This window comes from Eucalyptus grandis, chromosome 1 (assembly GCF_016545825.1).
Source record: "Eucalyptus grandis isolate ANBG69807.140 chromosome 1, ASM1654582v1, whole genome shotgun sequence".
NCBI classification, from domain to species: domain Eukaryota; kingdom Viridiplantae; phylum Streptophyta; class Magnoliopsida; order Myrtales; family Myrtaceae; genus Eucalyptus; species Eucalyptus grandis.
Window position 1 is genome coordinate 4094660 of NC_052612.1, and position 15256 is coordinate 4109915.

General features: G+C 38.8%; 2 protein-coding genes across 2 annotated transcripts; both read right to left on the minus strand.

Annotated features, from left to right (window-relative positions):
- Positions 1 to 3085: 3085 nt before the first annotated feature.
- LOC104457199 (2-alkenal reductase (NADP(+)-dependent)) lies at positions 3086 to 6429 on the minus strand. The gene is made up of 5 exons (XM_010072129.3): positions 5959 to 6429; positions 4709 to 4886; positions 4185 to 4351; positions 3925 to 4007; positions 3086 to 3828 (listed from the first exon to the last, which is right to left on the minus strand). Exons 1-5 carry the CDS (start codon positions 6196 to 6198, stop codon positions 3450 to 3452), a joined length of 1047 nt encoding a protein of 348 aa, XP_010070431.2. The 5' UTR covers positions 6199 to 6429; the 3' UTR covers positions 3086 to 3449.
- Positions 6430 to 9318: 2889 nt separating this feature from the next.
- Positions 9319 to 11806, minus strand: LOC104457200 (2-alkenal reductase (NADP(+)-dependent)). The gene is made up of 5 exons (XM_010072130.3): positions 11396 to 11806; positions 10999 to 11176; positions 10432 to 10598; positions 9984 to 10066; positions 9319 to 9910 (listed from the first exon to the last, which is right to left on the minus strand). Exons 1-5 carry the CDS (start codon positions 11717 to 11719, stop codon positions 9532 to 9534), a joined length of 1131 nt encoding a protein of 376 aa, XP_010070432.2. The 5' UTR covers positions 11720 to 11806; the 3' UTR covers positions 9319 to 9531.
- Between the last annotated feature and the right edge of the window lie 3450 nt (positions 11807 to 15256).

Sequence of the window (15256 nt, forward strand, 5' to 3'; positions counted from 1 at the left end):
GTCCCGAGAGAGATGTTGTGAGTTGGCGGATATTTGATGTTTTTTATTTTATTCTTCGAGACGTGTAAATATGGCCTTAGGCGGCCTACTCCCGTGATCAAGCTTGTGAGGCTCAGTTCGTGGGTTTGAACTTGCTTGGAGATGGGTGACGATGTTTTGGTTCTCACACCCTGGTAAATATGTATACTAAGTTGGGTGATGTTGTGAATGCTCGTCAAGTTTTGACGACATAACAATGAGAAATTATATTGCATTAATATAAGCTCTCCCTGATGTTGGAGAAAGTCATAGCACAATTTGCTTTCCCTTATTACCTTTCAAAAGAATCTCACCCATAAAAGCTCAAGTATACAACAAAACATGATACGAAGAACAATTCCACAGCAACACCAACTTCGTGCTCTCCTTCGCCACGACCTTCGTCTTCGCGGTCCTCACCCTCCTTCGCTGGCAGCACTAGCAGCCACACCATGACATTTGTTATGTGGTCCTCCACTTCTCGATAGCCTCTTCAATGCTGAAACAACTTACATTCGTCGAAACAAATGTCCGCCGTCGAAAGAGCGCGGAAGCAGCGAAGAGCGCCCGAGCAGTAACGAACACCAGAGCAGAGGATCGGAGGAGCAAAATCTAAGAGCAAAGGGAGATCCAAAATTTGAACGAATGAGAGGGAGAGAGAACGCCTTTGCTGCAGAAAGAAGGACATCCCTTTTCTTATTCAGAGATGGAAGGAAAGAGGATACAAGAGAGAGAGAGAGTGTGAAATAAATGCGTGCAGGCTGCCGTGTGTAGTGCTTTGCGAAGAAGTATTCCCTCTGCTCCAGCAGCCCCACACATCCACATGGCGATTGATTTGTGGTCGGAGACCATGCTGACTTGGTGGACTGGGACCTCCCAATCAAGTGCGTGGAGGATCATGAGGAACGAGAGCGATATGGTTTTGGCGATGCTCATGTGGAAGACGACAACATTCGGGTGTGTTCCGCTGGTGCTGGGATAAAAATGGTCCCTAAACTTTTGATTTAACGTATAATGTCATCTTTGAATGTTTTATATATTTAATATTATCTTTGAATTTTATCTCAATATGTAATGTCGCCTCTGAACTTTTAATTTGTTCAATATAATATATGAACTTTTAATATATGTTTAATTTAATCTCTAAATTATATGAAAATATTTAATGTTGCCGTTATATTAATTCAAGCTCATGAACAATATTAAACATCTTCATATAGTCTAATGACTACATTAGATATTTGACAATTTAAAAGTTTAGGAACAACATTATATATTGAGATAAAATTTAGGAATTACATTACGCATTGGGTCAAAATTCATAAACTATTTATGTCATTTTCTTATTGGTGTTTTCTTATGCATCAGATTAGTTCAGCAGCACGGTCGGGGGCTTCTCTTTTGTCGTTGGGTCAAATATGGCCGAGAATGGTCATGACTCTCCCAAGGTTTTTATTTGATGATCGAAAAGTTCACTTTTTGCTTAGTGACTAACTCTAGAAGATACGTGTTTGATTTTTCACAAGCAAAAATTTAAGACTATTAAAATTAGAAAAATAAATTTTGATTTGTCCTTTTCAGCGAAACAAATGGAACGTAAGATCACATAGTTGCAAAGGGTTAAAGCTGTTAAAATATCTCTCTTGCTTGTCTATTTATTAGTAGCAATGGCTGGGACGCTGAGGATGTCCAGCAGCCTCTCAAGCTTTGCCAAGAACACATGGTGACGATGCTGGATTTGGTGGGCTTGATGTATCAGTAATTTGGATCGAGTGGAACAGAATGTTGTCCTTCGTTTTCTAGCGTGCTGGATTCGAGTCCCCAACGGGGAAACTTCAACTATTCAATGCGAACTTCGCTTATTTGCATGCTCATAGAGTTCTTTTCCTTGTGAACGTTGAAGAAATGCTCATATAGTCCTTCGCATATAATTATTTTATTGTCGTAGCAAGTGAGCTTAACATGTGTGAAAATTGTGAGAGATACAGAGAATATTGAGAGCCTCTTCCAAAAGAGTTGAGAGAACCAAAAAAGCCCTTTCTTTTAATTAATTTTTGTGAGTTGGCTTTGAATTTAGAATTGCAACACACTTGTGAAAAGGAAATCATCAAGAAAGTCCTAAACGATTGTATTTGTGCTAATTCTATCCTAAATCTTTCAACGTGACTAATTGAGTTCTAAATCTTTTAACAATTTATTAATATATTTCATCCAGTCAAAATTGGTCAATTTTTGCAGAAAATTACTAACATAAATGCTTAACCATTTTATATGACACAACTAATGCTAACACAGAAAATATTCAATAATTTATTTATTTATTTCTCTTTTTTTTTCTCCCTTTTCTTTTCACCGGGCCTCACCTGGGTGGCCCCCCCTTGCTAGATCTAAAGAGGTCAACACTTGCCTAGGTCAAGGTGGCCTCGCCAAGCTCACCTAAGGGAGGGTCGGCCTAGGCACGGCCTAGTGAGGGTCAGCTTGGCCCGGTCTAGTATGGCGATTAGGTGCTCGCCCTTGCCCCAATGAGGCTAAGCAAGGTTGACTCTCACCAAGCCTTGCCATCGCCTCAGACCAGCCCTCGTTTGGCTTGTGGCTAGTGGTTCACAATTGGCCACTGGCCAAAAATTAAAAAGGGAAAAAAAAAAAAGAAAACGAAAAAAATGTTTTTTAAAATTCCTAAAGTTATCCATGGCCAATGTTCATGTTAGAGATTTCTAACTAAAATTAACTAGATGGATTGCATTTAAAATTTAATTGACCAAATTGAAAAGTTTAGAACTAAATTCACATAAATACAATAAGACATTTTAAATAATTTTTCCCTCTCGTGAATGACTTTGATTTTAGGATAAGACCAGACAAAAAAAAAACTGTGATTAAATGATTGTAATCATATCTTTGTTGTATATAGGACTCATCTTCAATCTCTTATTATGAAGTATGCACACCGTCAAATCACAATAATCTTTTAAGTTTCATTTCTTTGATTTATTTCTTACTCAAATAGTTTAATTTGTTCATGCACTTTCCGCATTAGTCATAACAATTTGGTATCTCAAATGTGTCATATTTAAAGACCATGACACAGTACAAGAAGAAACATTTCCATCAACATTACAGAGAGGCATATAAAATTCTATACCTGATACAGACAACAATCCTCCTAAGGCAAAAGAGAGCATGTGCACCAAAAAGTACACCAAGCGACTTATTCATGAAAAGCTACAAACCACCCGTTTTCAAACATTTCTCCATGAAAACAACCAAACCAGGCGGTCCTCTGTATCATCCGATTCATCCGCAAAGAAAGAAACAAACTTCTATGTCCTCACACAATAAAACGGCAACACAGAGACGAACAGAAAACAACCCACCTTGAAGACACGAGAAAAGAGGAGACTATGCCGATGGAAAAAGTACAGAAAGCCAACTCATTCGTGAGAAACTGCCACCACTTGTTTCCCGACATTGCGGCCAGAGAATAGCCCGATGAGAGCTGCTGGAGCGTTCTCGAGACCTTCAGCAGTGTCTTCCACATAAACAATCTTCCCCTCTTTGATCCGAGGCAATACCATCTCCAGGAACTTCGGGTAGAGATGATAGTAATCAAACACCAAGAAACCTTCCATTCTAATCCGCTTCAGGACAAGGTTCATCAAGTTGTGTACACCTTCGGGCTGCTTGAGATTGTACTGTGAGATCATTCCACATACCGCGATTCGGCCATGAAGTTTCATGTTGAGCAGCACCGCATCGAGCATCTTTCCACCAACATTTTCAAAGTAGATATCGATACCCTCAGGTAAGCATCTAATCATTTACAACACAAAAAGTCAAATGGAGTTGGCTTCAGGAATGGGTACATATTTTATTTGCTTTATCATCATTGCTATACTCATAGCTCACCTTTTCAGTGCTGCATCCAGATCTGGTTCCTCCTTGTAGTTGAAAGCATCATCAAATCTAAACTTGTTCTTCAGCAAATCGACCTTTTTCACAAAATAGCAGCAAAAAGAACTTTTACTAGAATGAAATTCGGAAGAAAACAGTAAGACTGTAGTTAGTGAAATGATGATGATGGTATGTATACATTCAACAGTGCCATCACTCTCTTGAGCATTCTCAAATTTAAGAAAGCCAGCACTCATCAACCGTGATATGATTACCTTTTCTTTGCTACCAGCGCTGCCAACAACATAACAACCAAACAACTTTGCAAACTGGCCAATGAGCTGACCGACGGCTCCTGATGCTGCCGATATGAAAACAGTCTCTCCTTTCTTAGGAGAGCATACCTCGAAAAACCCAGCATAAGCTGTCATGCCAGGCATACCTGCCAAGTTTAAATTTGTAGCAATTAGACAAGTCACAGGATTTGCTGAAGCATATGTGTAGGAGTGTTATGCTACGGGAAAATCTCAAATGGTCCAATTATTGCCCAAAGGTGAAGCCCAAGAGAAATGTATTGACTTCCGAAGGAAAGCTACTATTTCCCTAGAAATAACTGATTTACATGCTTCTTTCAAAGTGAGAAGACAGCTTTGAATTATTGGCCCTGTCATTCAAACAATTCAACAAGGCCAGGAGGCTCATCAACAATGAAAATCCCTACAAGTGATATCTTAACTATCTGATTCACCTTATTCATTAACAAGAGAGAGACATTAAAGTTGATGATTATAGAGCATACCCAAAAGGCCAGTGTAGTAAGACAGAGGAACATCAGTGTGTTCAATCTTAAAGCAAGTCTCTGGTGCAGTAATTATACTATACTCCTCCCATCCAGTGAAACCCCAAAGCAAGTCGCCTTTCTTGAAGTTTGTATGCCCAGATTCCAAAACTCTAGCTACTCCATTTCCAGTGATAGGCTGCATCGATGTGTTAAATACTTCAAATATAAGTGCAAATAGTTTAGCAAAAAAAAATAGACATGATACTTCCAAGAAGGAATGATAAGACAATTTCATAATCAGATGCGCTACAGTAACCGAGACCCTTTCACTTTAACCTTTTCTCTGATATAAAAAAGTTTCCAACTTGTGTTATATTGAAGTAAGGTAAGTCAAAATGCAGCTTTCTTAACACTTAATATAACTTCCAACAAACCTAGAAGAAGAGCAACATAATTTTAATATCTCAGCAGGAATAAAATTGAAATCCAAAGTAATACATTGGAATCCTATGCAATATGCTAAAGGATGCAACCAAAACTCTGCTTATCCTAGAGTCATGTTTATTTTATATTTCAATGAATACATCTCATCGTCCTGTTTCACGTGCACGCTATTGGTCACCATTTGTCATGCTTACACATGAGTGGGAGTGTTAAGCAACTTGCATCACTTTACCCTGTGATTATGTGGACTGTGTAATCGCAAGACATGTAAAATTCCTATGCCAAATAGCACAAGTGACGCTCTTTCGACACCCTAAGCTCTTCAATACATTTGCCCAATCTTATACCGACATCGCAAACCATTTCTACACTTTCAAAGCCACCACCAATTGTCTCACAAAAGATTTAGTCATGATATTGGGAAAAAAAAAATGAACAGATATACAGCACAGAGTCGCCACAATCCTTTGATTCGAATGATTGGACATAATCAGAACTAATACTTGGCAAGTCCTCGTATATTAATTTAGCCAAACCGGAGATCATGATCCAACACTCAGGAAAACTAATATAATATCCGCCACCTTAAAACAACATAAGCAATCCCCAGAGCAAACTGGTCAAAATTAAAAAGGTCAGCAATATCATACTCAAGAAAATCCACATCATCCGACATCCGGAGCTTATTTTATTCACTAATTTCCCATTTCAACTACGAGGAAGACGAGTTTGGCGCTCGAGTGGATGACCCCCTTTTCTCTTTCTATACTCTTTTGGAGAAAAGACAAAACTTGACCGAAAGGAGTATTGAGGGGCTTGCTCACCGAACCAGGTTTGAAGGAATCGACGTAACCCGGGACGTCGAGCTTCTCCATGCGGGTCCTCATGTAAGGATCGCAGGACAAGTAGAGATTTTTCACGAGGAGGCCGCTCGAGCCCTCCGGGAGGCGCAGCTTCGTGGTCGATTCCCGCACCTCCATGTCCGTCTCCTTGGGGAACCCGCTCACGAAGTCCCTGAATATCACTTGCTTGTTCCTCACTACCTCCCCATCCTCACTCGCCATCGCTCCTCGCTACTCCTTTCGACGAAACTCGAGATACCCAGAAGAGATAAGACGAACGGGCGTGGAGGGTGTGAATTCAGTACCCTTTTTATCGACCGGGCCGGGCGTGGAACGCGTGGAGGGGCCTCGCGGGGGCAGAAAAATGCGACCTTTCGGCTGGCGTTTTTCGTCTCAGAGACGTACGTAGTAGGATGGCGTGGCAGCGAGGGCGAGATGGTTCTGGAGATGCTCCGCAAGGAAGACGACAACGTACGGGGGTGTTGGCATCACGCTTTCCTCGTATGCATCGGGTCGGTTTTGGAGCGGATCGACTGGTCGGTCATTCATGACAACGCCGCTCCCTTGGTTGACTTGGCGGGTCTTCTTTTCGTCGTCCTGTCGAACATTGTGGCCGAAAATGCTCGTGACCCTTCCCACGTTTTCTACAACCTAGAGGAAACGTGAATGGTTTTTCACAATAGGTAATTTACGACACTAGAGGAAAAGTGAATGATTTTTAAAGATTAAGATGGTTAAAATTCTAAAATATTTTTAGAGATAAATGTATTTAAAATCCTAAAATTTATCACGAAAGTTCAATCAAATCTTAAAATTTGTTTCGAAAGTGTAATTAAGTTCTAAAATTTTCAGAAAACGCAATTAATAGAAAGATTTAGATTGGACCAATTTGATAAATTTTAGAACTTAATTATATTTTTGAAAATTTTATGATTTAATTGTATTTTTGTGACAATTTTTATGATTTAATTATACTTTTTGAAAGTTTTATAACTCAATTACATTCTTATGACAAATTTTAGGCTTTTCAATACACTTATCCCAATATTTTTGAATCACTATTTTTGGTGAGATAAATGGAATGTAAAAGCATGCACAAGAATCACGAACAGAGTGATTTCATGAGCTTGTTGCATCTATAATTTGGATTTGAATATGTTTCAGCCCTTGCTGGAGTTCCGACCCCGATTGAGGAAAAAAGAGTGTCGTCCTTCCTTTCTAGCGCGCTAGATTCATTTCCATTGTTGGGAAACTTCGACCGTTCAATGTGAACTTTGCCAGCAGCGCATTCCAATGTGCGGGTGTGGGGAAGAGACAAGCGGGGAAGTTTATGTTGATTGTGGCTTGAAGTCAATTCCTATTGTTTTGAAATTCGATTATAAAAATTGAATCGCAGTCCAAACGAGGCTCTTGCCAGCGGAATTGTGGGTGATGCAAAAAAGGTGATTAATTTCGCAGAACACTTCTTTTCCTTGATGAAGATGAAGTCCGTGTTGACGCCAGAAAAGTGCTCATAATTTTTGACAAATGTAAGTATCCTCTTGTTGAGTTTGATCTGGTTTGCCTAGTAAATGTGCTCAGATACGTGAAATTGCGAGAAACACAGAGAGTGTTGAGACCGGTCATCCAAAAGAGTTGAGAATGTGACAAAATTCCTTTCTTGCGATTGATTTTTGTGGGTTCGAGTTTAATTTAGGACTAGAAGTCACTTACAAAAAAAGGGTGATTGGGCTATTATAGTCTTCTCTTGGACTTCTACGAAGTATGAGTTGGAAAAATTTACTAGGAGAAATTTCTTTTTAAGGAGTGGCGCTTTAAGATGCGTGCGTTGCTGGAAACAGAGAGTTTCGCTAGATTACGAAAACTAAAGGAAAGGCTGACATATTGAAAAAGCTAGGATTATTATTCTGCTGGTAATAGGGGACGACGTTCAGTTTGAAGAGGCAATTGAGACGAGTGCAGCTGTAATTTGGATGAACCTTGATGCGCTGTATATGTCGAAATCGCTCTCAAAGAAACTTTTCCTGATACAATGGTCCTTCACTTTCAACCTGGGATTGCCTCTATGAGTTTAATAGTCATTTTTTATCTGAAAAATGTGGAGAAAGAGGCATCTGATCAATGGCAGGCTATGGTGCTACTTTGTTCTTTGCCCAGCTCTTATGAGCATTGTTATCTCTCAAATGAGGAGTGAGAGCGCATCTGTTGAGGAGTTGAAGTCTGCACTATTGGGGGCGGTGCAGTGTTTATCGCAACAGCATTGAGTGCAAGGTTGTTTGCATTGACTCAGTACAGATCAGGATGCATGACGGGATCATCAGAGCTTTGTGAGATGTTCAAAATTTCTGGAACTGAGGAAGAATCTGATTTCTATCGGTACGTTGGATGCTCTAGGTTGTCAGTAAACTTATTAAAGGTGCAATCGTGGTCATGAAGGGCAAGCGAACAAGCAGTCCCCATTATCTTCAGGTTAGATAGTCACATGTTCAGCAACTACAGTTTCATCCATGTTGTCAAACTCAAATTAGACAAGTTTGTGCCTAATGAGACTGGGCACATAACTAAGAGAGGTATGAACACTTTGAGTGAGCAAAGTCTTTTATGTGGGTTGAAAACCGAGAAGTAGGACTTTCGCGAATATTGCGTGTTTGGCAAGCAACACAGAGCAAAGTTCAAGACGGCAGTTCATAGGACCAAGGATACAATGGTTACTTCCATTCAGATTTGTGGGGACCTTCTCAGGTGCAATCTAAAGGAGGTGTCAGGCACGTGGTAACCTACTTTAGCCCAAAAGCCTCGCTTTACTCTCTGAAGCGTATTAATTGGGCTTTTGTATGTTTTAAGCAGTTCAAGCTTTTGATAGACAACAGGTAGAGTTCTGTTCTCATGAGTTTGACAAGTTATGTAGAGAAAACAGAACTGACAGGCATGGCACCGTGCCTGAAACACCAGAGTAAAAAGGAGTTGCAGCATGAATGAACAAGACTTTGCTCGAGGGAACCTGATATTTGCTGTTGAAGGCTGCATTGTCACAAGATTTCTAGGCTGAGGCCGTCAACTTGGCATATCACTTGATTAACATATCTCCAGCATTTGTCGTGTTCCGAATTCTAGAGGATGCATGAACTAATCAACCTGCTGATTACTTGAGCCTGAGAGTGTTTGGACGCCCTGCTTATGTTCATGCTAGGGAGGCAAAAAGGAGTACATATTCCTAGCCTATGCACCAGAGGTGAAAGTTTAAAGGCTGTGGTGTTCAGACCCTACATCACTGAGATTCATCATCAACAGACATGTCACCTTCGATAAATCAACGAGGCTCTAGAGTAGCAAGGAGACCCATGCAATAAAAAGGGAACATGGATATCAAGTAATGAGTTTGAGATGAAAGATTTAGGTTTAGCCAAAAATATAGTTGGTATGCAGTTTGAAAGAGAGAGAAGTCAGGAACGTTTCAGCTATCACTGGGTGATTGCATACGTGAAGTCCGGAGGCAGTTTAGCATGTGGAACGCCAAGCTATAAGTGCCCCACTAGTTGCGCATTTTAAGCTGACTCATTCACGAGAAACCACAACCACCTGTTTCCCGACATTGCGACCAGAGAACACCCCGACGAGAGCTGCCGGACTGCTCTCGAGCCCTTCCGCGATGTCTTCCGTGTACACAATCTTCCCCTCTTTGATCTGAGGCAATACTGTCTCCAGGAACTTCGGGTAGAGATGTTGGTAATCGGACACCACAAAACCTTCCATCCGAACCCGCTTCAGGATAAGGTTCATCAAGTTGTGTATGCCTTCGCGCTGCTGGAGGTTGTACTGTGAGATCATTCCGCATACTGTGATTCGGCCATGAAGTTTCATATTGAGCAGCACCGCATCAAGCATTTTTCCCCCAACATTTTCGAAGTAGATATCGATCCCCTCAGGGCAGCATCTAAACATTTAAGACAATGGGTACAAATTTAATATCCTGCACACCAATCATCGTTATTGTATTCCAGGCTCACCTTTTCAGTGCTGCATCCAGATCCAGCTCCTCCTTGTAGTTGAAAGCATCATCAAATCCAAATTTGGTCTTCAGCAAATCAACCTTTTTCACAAACATAACAGCAAGAGAGAACTTTAAGTAAGATGAAATCCAGAAGAGACTATAAAGACTGTAATTTTAGCAATTATGTTTAGTGAAATGATGAGGGTACACATTCAACACTGCCATCAGTCTCTTGAGCATTCTCAAATTTGAGACATACAGCACTCATAATATCTCAAGTGCTTCTTTTAGATCTAAATCTATTTGAGTTGACTACAGGAACATGCACTCTATTTCAGACGCTTGTCTAGTCACTCATCATGAAACAACAGTGAAAATTGCAGATGCCAACCATGCTTGGTGAACCATTAACATCGACACGATTATGTGCTTCTTTCAACACTAGAAAAAAGTGGGATGATTACCTTCTCTTTGCTACCGGTGCTGCCAACAACATAGCAACCAAACATCTTTGCGAACTGACCAACAAGCAGACCAACGGCTCCCGCTGCCGCTGATATGAAAACTGTCTCTCCTTTCTTAGGAGAGCTTACCTCAAAAAACCCGGCATAAGCTGTCATGCCTGGCATACCTGGAAAGTATACATTTGTTGAAATTAGACGAGTCACAGATTTGCTGAAGCATAAGAGTAGGAGTGTTATGTTATAGCAAAATCTCAAATGATCTGATTAATTGACCGAAGGTGATGCCCCTGACAAATGGATGAGAAATAATCAGTTTACACACTTCTCTCAACACAAAAGATAGCTTGGCAGGGCTCTATTGTTGAGACAATTCAACGAGAGCATACGGCTTATTAACCAGGAAGATCCCTACAAGTAAAATTCAAAGGAAGCACGCTTTTTCCTTGCATAGCTAGAGGCTGTCCGTACTTGAGAATGAAACAGATAGAACAAAGTATCTTGGCAATCCCATTACCCTCATTCTTTAACACTGAAAGAGATATTACACTAGATGATCAAAGAGCATACCCAAAAGGCCGGTGTAGTAAGACAGAGGAACATTGGTGTGTTTGATCTTAAAGCAAGTCTCTGGCGCAGTAATTATACTATACTCCTCCCATCCAGTGATGCCCCAAACCAAGTCACCTTTCTTGAAGTTTGGATGCCTGGATTCCAAAACTCTAGCTACTCCATATCCAGTAACAGGCTGCATCAATGTGTTACGTACTTCAGAATATAAGTGCAAATAGATTTAGCAAACACGAATAGACGTTGAACTAACAAAAAGGAAAGAGTTTGTTTCATTTGAATTTTACTTGTCGAGTGGACTTGTCACAAATTTGAGCTTGATTTATTCATGCGAGTTCAGAACTTACTGTTGGGATCATGAATGAGTAAATGCAGCGAAAGAGGTGATTGCACTTACAGAACCAAGCTGAGTGAGGTACTTGATGATGGTGAGATTGTAGGGATCGCAAGCCAGGTACAAGTTTTTCACGAATATGGTCCCCGGACCGGAGTTGGCCTTCAATCGCTCCGAACTCGTCCTCATTTCCAAGTTGGTCTCTTTCAAGAAACCTCGTACCTGCTCTCTGTATATAACCTGTTTGTTGCTCATCACTTCCACTGAAGCATCGTTGTTCTCCTTCTCCATCGCCTTTCTCTCTCTTCTTGGATTTGATTGGTTAGAAACATAGCCGAACAGTGCACTTGTATTTATAGGGAGATGGGTGATGAGATATGCAGACATTGCTTCCGTGTGCTCTTGTGTCGTCGGCGTGTATGTTTGCGTGTGCCTTTGTGTCGTCAGTGGAAGTATTATTCCAATCCCTTGGGAAAAAGAAGTCGATCAAAGTGGCCAATTGAATTCTAATCATTAGCTTGACCAACAAACAAATTCTAATCATTAGAAAATGATCTGATTTGCAGTAAAACTTTAAGAAATCTTTTATGTGGTAAAGGAAGAATTTGAAGAGATATTTTGTGCTAGCATCACCAATAGCCACAAAAATTTCCTTTCTTCAGCACAAGCGGAAATTGCCAAGCAAAACCCAAATCTCTCTCACGAAAATGTGTGGCTGAGGGTTGACCTTCATATTGCAAGCTAATGGGACGGTTAGCCAAGCATTTTCCAATATAAAAATCCTGCCTTTTCAAGAAGTAAGCTATGCACATCACCAGTTTTCCTATTCCACACATCCCTGACCTCCCTGACTTGAATCGAGTGTAATAATGTGAGGATGTAGTGGGGTGGTGAAAATGGTAATCATTGATTGAAAAAACAAATGATGAATGAATGAGCTTATATGTTTCGGCCTAAAAATTCTGATCTAGACTTATCCATGATTGGAAAAGATTAAAAACTGCTTTTTATTTAAATTGATCGTGTCTGAACAAGCCTACCTAAACCTAACTGAGCCAAATCTGAAAAGGAAACGGCTTAATTAGACTTGCCCATTTTCCGATTTAGGCCCATACAGTCCATGGTCACTTCAACAACAAAGGTGCGATAAGGAGTCTTTATTTTTAGTTGACTTTGGAATCTACCTCCCTCTTTTAATATTCGAAATTTTGAGATGTCGTGCCATGAAATCTCTCTGCTATTGGACCGCTCAAATATGATGATGGAGGCTTGCTTGGCATCCGTCGCTCTTACTTCACTTCACTAGTAGGCCTCCACATAATTTGCAGTATTCTCGATAACTTAATAATCTGCTTATTGATGTAATTCTTTAGCTAGTCGTCGCTTTGCATTTGGATCGCTAACTTTGGACGCCAAGTAAGCGAAATCTATGTATGTTCCACCATTCTTAAACTCACAAATCTATTTATTTTATTTCTTTGATTGAGTGACGTAATATCAGTTATTTGTTAGACTAATTTGGTAATTTTTTTCCCTTTATATCATTTGCAGTAACGTTTCTTAGAGTGGACAATGTGACACCAAGTAAAGCAAAATAAACTAGAGTCTTTCTTATTCTAATATCAAATTAAATTCTCTCGCCAATTTGAAATTGTTATTGCCGTTGTACTCGATGAATTTTATTCTTCATTTTGCTTGTCCCTTTAATTAAGGCTTACACTATTTTGAGAAAAGTACCCAAAAAAATAAAATCCTGAACCTATGGTATTGCTACTAATTTAGTTTTAAACCTTTTAAGCGGATCAATTACGTATTAAACATTTTCACATTAATACCAATTCAGTCTATCCAACCAATTTTGGCCGGTTGATGCTGATGTGGACTCTAGCCGTCCAGCCAATGCTTAACGTGATAATTTTTAATAATTTTGTCATTTTTATTTTCTTTTTCTTTTTTTTTCTCTCTTCTTTCTCCTTGGATTCCTTGCAATGGCCAACAAGGGTTGCCTAGCCTTCGCCGCTTGTTGACAAAGGTTGTGGCCCTCGCCTAGGATTGTGAGCGAGGTGGCTTCGGCCAAATCTGGGTGAGGCCAAGGCAAGGCTGGTCACCTCGCCTATGGCCTTGGGTAAGGCCAAAGTGGTTCGTGAGGCCCTTGTCCAATGGTTGACTAGCCGCTGGAGACTTGTTGCCATTGCTGGAGAGGAAGGGTAAAGGAAAAAAAAGAAAAAAAGAAAAAAGAAAAGAAAAGAAAGGAAAAAATCAATAAAAATTTCGAAAAAAAAAAAATATTTAAAAATTGCCACAACAACTTTTTTTCTACTCGGTATCTAGTCGGACAAACTAGCTAAATTTGTTCGGATGAGACTAAATTGATAAAAATGTGAAAATATTTATGGTTAATTAGTTCAATTAAAAGGTGTATGACTAAATTGGTATCAATGCCATAGATTTATAATTTTTTTTTTTAGTACTTTTTGCCAATCATTTCTATCCCTTTATTTGCTCTTGACACTTTCTTCTATATTGAATTGATTACATTATCCTTATGGATCCCACTCTTGATTTAAGATTGGGTTACTGCCCTAAAAAACCTCAAATTAGTACAACTATGACAAATTTACTTCAAACTAATTTTTTGACTGCCAAAAACTCAAAGCTAGTACACATTTGACAAATTTACCCAAAAACCGGTATATTTGTGACAAATTTACCCTATATTATTTTCCGTTAAATTTTACTATCAAATTATTAAGTTAAATGATACGTGACAATTAATTAGTGTACTGATTTGAGATTTTACTCTCCCTTTGTCACAGTTATATACAATTTTTATAATTTTTGTAGTATTAATCCAATTTAATGGAGGGTATATTTGTCACAAATACACAAGTTTAGGATCTTTAGCGGTTGAATAAATTTGTTTGAGATAAATTTGTCAGAAGCATATCAGTTTGGGATTTTTTATGATCAATTAGGGTAATTTGTCATAGGTGTACTAATTTGGGGTTTCCTGTGGTCAAAAAAATAATATAGAGTAAATTTGTTATACATGTACTAGTTTGGGGATTTTCAAGGGTCTTAACCGTTTAAGATTATTTATTACCTATGATTTTGTTCGTTTTCTTTTGTTTCAATTTTTCTAGAGACCGAACTACTCATTCTCCTCTCAAATAACATTTATTAAAGTGAGTTATGGGGTCCACTCTTGGTTTTAAGATTATTGTTTGGCTTTTTTTTTTTTTTTTTTTCCTTTTCTTTCTCTATTTGTAATAAAATTTGGGTACCTCTTTTCCAAATTTATTTGACAGATAGCTAATTAATTATTCAACCTAAAAAAAACTAATTATTGTGTTAATGAATTCGTATATTTCTTTTTTTACTAGAAAATTATTATTCCAAAAATAATCTAATCACAAATAAAATTAAAAAGAACTATCTATCAGTTTTAGTACGCATTTCGTATAATTATAACTTTAATATATATCATTACTTTATAATCCACGTATTTTAACTATACAACTGTAATTTTATTTGGTGAATCTAATTGTCAAGTTTTTAATTATTTATTATGTAATGCATTAAATAAAAGTGTGACCCTAATACGTTTTGTTTATAGCAACAAACTTCAAAAGGATGGTTAATCAAATAAGATTCGGTCTTTCTTTTCCAATGCAATGTCAATCACGATAACTATATCCCTTATCGCAATAAAAAAGAACATACTTTTCTCTCTTTGACATTTCTATAGAGACAACATAACCTTAAAGCAAGAAGATGTTTCTTCCACACTATACTCAAAAGATTCTACTGAAGTAAAAAACTTGTTGACACAATTGATTGCTATTCTCCATTCGTAGTTTCATCATTGATGGATGCATTTAAGCAAATTGTGTTCCATATGCATTACAAAAAATAGTGCAATCA